Here is an 8,809-nt window from a genome sequence, read left to right on the forward strand (position 1 = left end):
ATATATATGTGTGTGTATGGAGCAATTGTTTTTAATGTCCGACTTTTGTCTGTGCTGTTCAGTAAATGTGCATCTGTCCTAATTTATTGTAGCCTATCTATCTACTACACAACCTAGTTCAAATTTATGAATCTCCCGCGGAAGTCAGGAGGGTTTGCAAGTAGGCTATGGTCACTGCTCCCCAGTAAAATTGAATAATTGAGGGGTTACTTACAGTACAAAAAAGTACAGCATTTGTAGAACTCGGATGATACTACATAAATTGCCATGCAAAGCCAGAGACTGTTGCTTGTAGACGACAAGACTGCTGTAACCATTCAAATGTGGAGGCTACACTGCATTGAAGGTGGGTTGGCTTACTTGACACAGAACACAGAAAACGGACACCACAAAAAAGGGCTTAAAGCAGGTCCTAAACAGCAGCAGGTCTGGTTGAGGTGTGAACTGGTCTCCTAAAAATGGCTTGAGCTGTGAGGATAAGAGGAGGCACACTGTTTCTGTTATTACATTTCAATAATAGAATATGACACACAAACCACATACATACACACATACACATACAGCCCGTCTTGGTTTAAAGCCCACTCACCAACGTCAAGGTGCAAGCCTATCGAGTGGGAACACGAGACCAATCACGAACAGGACAAACTCAGACGGGACAACACAGCATACAAATAATCAAGGAATATGTATGTTGTCATGCTGTTTCACATTTCGTTTTAATGCTTTTAATGTCTAATTTGTAATGCTTTTAATGCCCCCCCCCCGCAATTTGGTTTGGAAATGATCACGCCGCGGGAGATTCATAAATTTGAACTAGGTTGTGTAGTAGATAGGCTACAATAAATTAGGACAGATGCACATTTACTGAACAGCACAGACAAAAGTCGGAAATTAAAAACAATTGCTCCATACACACACACACATATATATATATATATATATATATATATATATATATATAATGTTTCACATTTCGTTTTAATGCTTTTAATGTCTAATTTGTAATGCTTTTAATGCCCCCCCCCGCAATTTGGTTTGGAAATGCTCCCTATTTCTGAGGTCCCAAGGTTGGTGAGTATGGCAAGCTATAAGCTATTAATACAAGCATACCGCTCAAAAAGGGCTTAATACATACAACAAACTGATCAGGCTAATCATTTTTTAATGAAAATGACCACAAGACAACCTCCTGTGCATAGTTGAAATGGTAGTGGGATACGGTGATAAACTGGAGTGATCATTTGACAGCAATTATTAGCCTTTTCCAGGAATGGACAGAAATTGGATATTTTTAGAATAACAGGAATTTATTCACATACAATGTAAAGGAGTTGATGTGTAGCATGAAGATGAAACGATACACTGAGTTTGGGTGTTTTCAGTCAACGTTGGCGTTGACCGCTTCCATTTATCGAATGGCCGACTGGTGTAAGATGGATAGCCTAACGTTAGAGAGATAAATGTAGGCTATGGTTATGTTAATAAAGCTAACAATGATGTTGTAACATGCATGCAGCACTGCCGATCTGATCTGAACGATTGATTCATTATTACCATGGATCGGTATTGGGATTGATCAAGGGCGAGTGTGAAATAGCAGCCAGGAACTCAGCGGGTTATCCGAGATGCGGTAGCCGCGGCCAATGCTCCTGCTGGCGGGGAGTGAAGCTCTTCAACTCGCCGGTCACTGGCTCCCTGGAGGAATTTAGCCTGGCTGCAATAACGTTATCGCGAACGGAATGAATACCATCTACTAGCAAACGAAACATGTTCAGTTATATTTAACCTGTTAAAACTAAGATGCCTGGATGAAAAAATAATTTCTCCAATTGATATATTTGACAAAAACAGGTTAATATGCAAGCCGGTTTTCATTGCTAAATCAAAGCGGGGAGAGCCCGGAACGCGCGTCTACATTTCAGATAAATGTGAACTTTTTCGTGGACGCGCGTCGGCCAGAGAAGCTCAACTGCGCAAGTCAAAAGTCACCGGAAGGCCAGAAAAGCACAACTACGCAAGTCAAAAGTCACCGGAAATAGTCAAATGACTACAAATTTGCCAAGATGGCGCGGTTCAATAGGGCTTCATTGTTGATAGCGGCCAGTGAATGGAGTGGCTGTATCCAGTTATATTAATACATCCATGGTAACGACACACATTGGTCAAGCGGAAAGTTGTTATCGCGCCTCTAGTGGCGGGATATGGGCATTGCATTTGTGACATTGGCCATTTCCCCTCCTCTCCTATCTCTAGTCACGTTCTTTGGTCGCACAGCCCCTTGGTGCCCCATTTTCGGTTATTGCTCTCCGGCTGTACCAGAATTTCCCAATTTTGCCCCCCCCCCGGCCATTGAGCAGTAACACGTGACTGCAAACCGTCCTTCGGTCATATGACCAAAACAGGAAGTATTGTTGCTTGTCAAACGTGAGGCTGGCGCAGAAGAGGCGTAGGTGCTTGTGTGGACGTTACCCACAATAAATTTAGCTATTTAGTAGTCGACCTTTCTAGTCTACCAGTATTTACCCTATGAAAAGGAGAAGTCATAACTGTTTGATTGCGACAACAATGGGAACTATCTTTCTGCTAATGATGGTGTTGTATGGGACCATTAATTCAAAGGTAGCGACAACGTCTCCATTCTTTCTTTATTAATAATAATAATAGTAATAATAAGACTATGCTAATAGTCAGTACAGGATGTTTCAAATACTTGAAAGATCTCAATGTCAAGGTTTTTGGAGAGCCCCCCCCTCCCGCTATCCCTATGTAATACAGGGCTTTCTTTGAAATCTCACATTACATCTTCAGCTGGAGTGTAAACTGACCCACATCTGACAGAATATGCAAATTAGATAGAACTTTCTGTTCCATCAGTGTGTACACACATCTACATATTTCTCATGAATCTAGCCAACAATCTAGTGCTGGGACTTTGGACTTGCTGGGAGCATTCTCTATGTCATATGAATGTTTATTTCTACCATACTCTCTGTTCAGCAGTCAGAAACCTCAGGCTACAAACAGGATTACGGACTCCAGGGAAGACCTCTCTACAAGCTGGATATCTCCTGGCCCAAATTTCCAGAGCTTTTCAGTGGTGAGGTGTTTGGAGTGGCTGTGAACCAGTACGCTGGTGTGGTGTATGTCGCACAGGTTAGTAGTGAGAAGAGGTGTACCGGGATGTCATTATCTGTATCTATATCTGTTCATCCAACAAAATTATCTGTATTTGTATTCAGACATGAAATTGGAAGTGGAAGTGGTTTATACCGAAAGTCATGTTAAATCGGGCACACGTTTTATTTTCTAACCTAATATTCATTGGCAATGCAATTGTTGTGCCTTCAAAGCATCACATTGATTTAATATTGGCATGTAATGATAGATGCATGGCCTACAGCATGTTACTAGCCTACAAACATAGTTTATTTTTCAATATTTCGACTGGGATTTAAAATGGAGGAAATGAACACTTACAGCTAAAAACTACAGATTGTTAGCTTTATTTAATGTATAGGTTGTGGGGGTTTGGGAGACATCCAGGGTTGAGTTTGTTCAGCCCAGTCAAAACTTAGCAAAACGTTTATTGAGTTGAAAACGGTGGTGCGCTGTGACACTCTGCTTCTTCTTCTTCGTTTGGGTGTAGATGTTTCACTCCCCCCCAGGCTCGGGGCCGAGGGGCTATCCTTTTACCACCCCGAGCCTGGGTGAGGGGTCACCCGGGCTATATATCCAGACACACCTCCAGGAGCCATGTAACCGTTTTGTCATCCACAACCGTCAGGCCATGCATTCCATTGGTTGTCCGATATATTGGACAGTCCTGGATGACATGGTCTGCGGTTTGTTCCTCTGCGCCACAGTCGCACACCGCGCAGGATACCAAGCCCCATCTGTGCATCGATGAGCGGAAGCGTCCGACACCGGTCCGGAGGCGGTTAAGCCTCCCACTCACCCACGCCGGTCTGGGCAAGTCCATCCCGGGATGTTTGCCTCCCACTCCGCACGCCAGGTGTGGTCTGCCCATCCTGCCACGCTGATGTTAAGATCTCTGCATTGCTGCAGGAGATCCCGTGCGGCAGGCACAAAAGGGTGTCTCGACTTGAGACACCGGGGAGGCTCCGCTGTTACAGTGGGCCTGTCGTGGAGCAGGTGGTTAGGCTCCACGGCCCGGCAAGCGAGACTTAGGTAGGTTGGTTCGGCGCTGCATGGCAGGAGTGTTCCATCGATGTGCACTTGGAGCTCACGTTTGGCTTCCTTGTTGTTAAGGTGGAAGCCCGCCGACACCGTCTTTGCTTCGCTGAGCTTCAATCTCCATTTCCGGAGGTATGCCGCTAGTGTCTGTACGTCCTGGCTCAAGGTCTCCTCCACGGCCTGCCAGTCTCCAGCTGAGTGCACCAGCGCAAGGTCGTCTGCGTAGGCATACTTCCTGGAGACTGTGATCGGCAGGTCGTAGGTGTAGATGTTATAAAGGAGGGGGCCCAGGACAGATCCCTGGGGGACACCGTTCTTAAAGTGTCGCAACCTGCTTCGCTGTCCGCTACCGGTGGTGAGGGTGAAGCTGCGCTTTCGGACAAGTTCCATGATCATGCTGACCATGTGCCTGTCCGGCAGCAGGCGGAGCAGCTTGCAGGTGAGGCCGCGGTGCCATACGGTGTCGTAGGCAGCCGTCAGGTCTATAAAGACGGCTCCGGCCTTCTTTTTAGCCAAAAAGCTGTCCTCGATGTCTTGAGTCATCAAAGTGACTTGATCTACGGTCGATCTCCCACGCCGGCTTGCTCCTGCGGGAGCAAAAGGTTGATGATTAGTTCGACGCAGGCGTAGATGAGACGCTTGAGGATCTTGAAGGGGATACATAACAGAGAGATGGGGCGGTAACTCTTGGGGTCCCCTTCGGGCTTGTTCGGCTTAGGGATCGCAACAACTAGGGCTCTTCTGCAGATTTTGGGAATCTTGAGTTGCCGCAAGCAGGAAGAGAGGAACGCTCTTAACCAGGACTTCAAGGCAGGCACGGCAGGGAGTATCAGCTCTGGGCAGATAGAATCAGGCCCCGGGGCTTTCCATGGCTTAACATGCTGGAGGGCAGCAGCGAACTCCTCCGGTGTAAATTAGCCGGAGATGTTAGTGCCGCTAGGATTTGTAGCCTTCCAGAGGTCAGAAACTTATTTTGCCACGAGGAGTGGCATAAAGCTCTCAGCCTAAGGAATACAGCAATACCACACGTCTTGCTCGCATGCGTGGGCGGATGTCTGTGCTCTGTGTGCACCATTTCTAGTTTAACTATGTTGTACCTGTGAAGCACTTTGTGACCCTGCTCTGTGAAAGGTGCAATATAAATAAACGTACTTGCTCACTCACTCACTCACTCACTCACTCACTCACTCACTCACTCACTGACTCACTCACTCACTCACTCACTCACTCACTCACTCACTCTGATACGAGTGCATTTGTTTTTGTATACTGGTTTTCATGTTAATACCACAATGAAAAATGTGTCTTTTATGAGAGGGTAGAGAGAAACGGTTGGTCACACTCAAAAGATTTATTTATTAATTACCCACACTGCTTCATTTCTCAGAGAGGGGAGATTGTGCCCAAGGTGCTGGTATTCACAACGGATGGAGAGTTCCTGATGGCCTGGAACACTACCACCCTGGAGATGCCCCATGGGATCTTCGTGGCTGACGCAGAGGACAACCCCACTGTGTGGGTCACTGATGTCGGAAATGGTGAGCCTTTGATAAATGTTATATACATCGCACATGCTCACAAGTGCCATGCCAAAAGTATGTTTATACACAAACAATTGTACACATTTGGCACCTGCCTGTTGACTTTTTTTCTGGGAGTGATTATGTTGTCTCTGTACTTGATGATAGCACTACCTTCTACCCCAACGTCCTCTAGGCCCCTATGGTCATTCCATCAAGCAGTACTCCCCCTCGGGCAAACTGCTCCAGGTGCTGGGCTCCCCAGGGAAGGCTGGGTCTGGGGTGAACCCTCTTGAGTTTGACCAGCCTGCAGAGATATTCGTCCACCGCTCTGGAGAGATTTACATAGTGGACGGAGATGGAGGCATGAACAACCGTCTCATTAAGCTGTCCCAAGGTGAAGAAATAGGATGGGAAACTATCATATCTTATCAGCCTCAGAAATACCGTAGGTCTTTGAACTGTGTTGACGATCTTTTGATTTCTCTGTAGATCTGGAGGTGGTGTGGATGCATGGGGAGAAGGGCCAAGGTCTGGCACAGTTCTACATCCCTCATAGTGTGGCGGTGGATAACTTTCACAGGGTATGTAGTGTTGACTTTCACCGGGTATGTAGTGTTGACTTTCACAGGGTATGTAGTGTTGACTTTCACAGGGTATGTAGTGTTGACTTTCACAGGGTATGTAGTGTTGACTTTCACAGGGTATGTAGTGTTGACTTTCACAGGGTATGTAGTGTTGTAGTACATGTAGTGTACATGTAGTAGTAATACTGTAGGTAGTAGTTGTAGGTACAATATTGATCCCCGGGATCACTGTTACAGCATCAAAATAGAACAAAGTAACACAATTCGGACTAGATACAAAAATTTACAACAGATACAAAATGTACAGTAATTCAAGTGTACAATAGTGCAGGTAGGTGGGCTTAGTATGCCTAGATTGTGCAAACATGCCTAAGGTGTGCAAGACTTGAGTGTTAGTCAAGTAGGTAAGTATGCCCTGTTTGTAAAAGTTAATGTACTATGGAGCTGACTCAGCAGCGCTCCGTCGAACACTGTCGCAGGGTCAGTCTGTTATTGTTATTAGTGCTGACTTTGACAGGGTATGTAGTGCAGAGGTGTGTACTATAATCCAGTGAAGTGAGTTGCTGACCCATAAACGGAGTATTTCCAATTCTAACTAATTGGGAAGAAAAGGAAGAATGGATTTTTGCTGCATGTATGTGGTGGTTTGCAGGTTTGGGTTGCTGACAGAGGAAATAAGCGGATCCAGGTGTTCAACTCTGTGACAGGGGACTGGTTGGGGACGTGGGGAAGCTGTTTCACAGAAGATGCACCTTACTCTGTCAGGTATGTAATAGATTAGTACTCTTTAATTTGACTAAATGTTTTGTTTGTTTGCATGTTTGTTTATCATGTTGTTTTGTTAAAGGGTGACATTTACAGATAACATAATGTACTGTATGATGCTGTGCTACTTTTAGGTTGACTCCAGACCAGAAGTACTTTGTGGTGGTGCAGCTGAACACCAATCAGATCTCAGTGCTGGAAGCTCCACCAGTGGGCGTGATTGGTCAGTGCCAGGTGGTTAGTGTCATCCAATTGGCTGAGGATGTGAAGCCCCACCTGGTGGACCTGGACCTGAAGACCGGGGCTCTGTATGTGGCAGAGATTGGAGCCCAGCAGGCCCAAAAGTTCACGCCCTTTAATCTTTAGATGGTATGTTTGGAGTCTAAACTTTAGACAATGGCACTCTTATCTTTGAATAGTATACAGTATGTGGATAACATGCTGTATATATAAATTATATGTAAATAGGCACAACTTTTGAACCTTTTGAGAAACAAACAACTTTGGATTGGATTCATGAAGTATGCTGACTTGTTCTGGACAGTTGGTGTATACAATGAATAGACAACAGACGTGGTGCAAGAACAAGACAGGGCAGTGCAAATGACAGGACAGTACAAAATATGATACACAATTCTGAAACAGAATGCATGGCTAATGGAATAATTTCAATTTCAATGGGATTCACCGATCACTTAGTGATCAGATGCTAATACAACTATTTGATTATGTTGTTCAAATGCATGCAATACATTTTATTTCCAAGGCAGCTACTTTTAATAATCATCAAGAATGATATGAAGACCTCAACTCTTGATAATGAAGCACCTATTTTTCTTCCGTGTCAAATTAATCTTATTGTGAGTTTGGTACAGGATGTGTTTTGGTGGACGTATTTGTGTATGTGTTTGTGTTCGTTTGTGTATGTGTTTTATTTCATTTAATTTCAAGTTTATTTGGGAGGGACAGTGCAAGTTAATGAACGAAAGAATGTAAACAAGCCAGAGTGTAGCCAGAGACTAATTTCCATCTGTTGTACCTATAAAGATTAAGCAATATATGCATCACATAATACATGGTTAACATCACACAATAGTACAAATCACAATCAGGTATCGAAGGTGCACATCATACAGAGGAGCAATGCACAATGAGATGGATATCATTTGTGCTGTAGTTTGTGCCTATGTATTGAAAAGTACGGAAGAGCATTAGGGCCAACAACTGAGTTTATTATTTTTTTAAGCTTCTGAGTTTAAAGTCAGAATTTCTGATAAAAAAAAGTCAGAAATAACTTCTGAGATTAAAGTCAGAATTTCTGAGAAAAAAGTCAGAAATAACTTCTGAGATTAAAGTCAGAATTTCTGAGATAAAAGTCCGAATTTCTGAGAAAAAAAGTCAGAAATAACTTCTGAGAAAAAAGTCAGAATTTCTGACTTTAAACTCAGAAGCTTAAAAAAAAAACTCAGCTGTTGGCCCTAATGCTCTTCCGTAGAAAAGAGTAGGCCTGATTAGCGATGATTACTCTTTCTTTGGCTGGAAAGCTGTGAGTGACTGTAAATAATGATTATGCTTTTATGTATGTGTATGTGTGGCTCTTAATTTATTTCTTTTTTTATATGCAAGATCTAATTTACATTGTATTGTTCTTTATAAGATGCATCAAGATTGAAATGTATCCAACTTTAAATGTGTCATGTACAACAGCATTTAGCCTAATGTTTTTCTATGCTTTACTGT

General features: G+C 43.8%; 1 protein-coding gene across 2 annotated transcripts; it reads left to right on the forward strand.

Annotated features, from left to right (window-relative positions):
• Positions 1-2,459: 2,459 nt before the first annotated feature.
• LOC311309540 (NHL repeat-containing protein 3-like) lies at positions 2,460-8,779 on the forward strand. Of its 2 annotated transcripts, none has more exons than XM_084438867.1 (7): positions 2,460-2,622; positions 3,001-3,156; positions 5,585-5,735; positions 5,914-6,114; positions 6,210-6,301; positions 6,957-7,069; positions 7,204-8,779. In XM_084438867.1, the coding sequence occupies exons 1-7, from the start codon at positions 2,530-2,532 to the stop codon at positions 7,433-7,435; spliced, it is 1,038 nt and encodes a 345-aa protein (XP_084294993.1). In that variant the 5' UTR covers positions 2,460-2,529; the 3' UTR covers positions 7,436-8,779. The 2 variants fall into 2 exon arrangements, with proteins under 2 accessions (XP_084294993.1, XP_084294994.1); XM_084438868.1 differs by having other exon boundaries at positions 3,004-3,156.
• Positions 8,780-8,809: the final 30 nt, after the last annotated feature.

The sequence above is a fragment of the Borostomias antarcticus genome, assembly GCF_949987555.1.
Source record: "Borostomias antarcticus genome assembly, chromosome: 1".
In the NCBI taxonomy this organism is placed as follows: Eukaryota; Metazoa; Chordata; class Actinopteri; order Stomiiformes; family Stomiidae; genus Borostomias; species Borostomias antarcticus.

Bases quoted from the DNA above. Each gene is read 5' to 3' on its own strand.
- LOC311309540 (XM_084438867.1), top strand. From the start codon at position 2,530: ATGAAAAGGAGAAGTCATAACTGTTTGATTGCGACAACAATGGGAACT. The intron at 2,623-3,000 runs GTAGCGACAACG...CTCTCTGTTCAG, and splicing joins ATGGGACCATTAATTCAAAG to CAGTCAGAAACCTCAGGCTA. The intron at 3,157-5,584 runs GTTAGTAGTGAG...TTCATTTCTCAG, and splicing joins GTGTGGTGTATGTCGCACAG to AGAGGGGAGATTGTGCCCAA.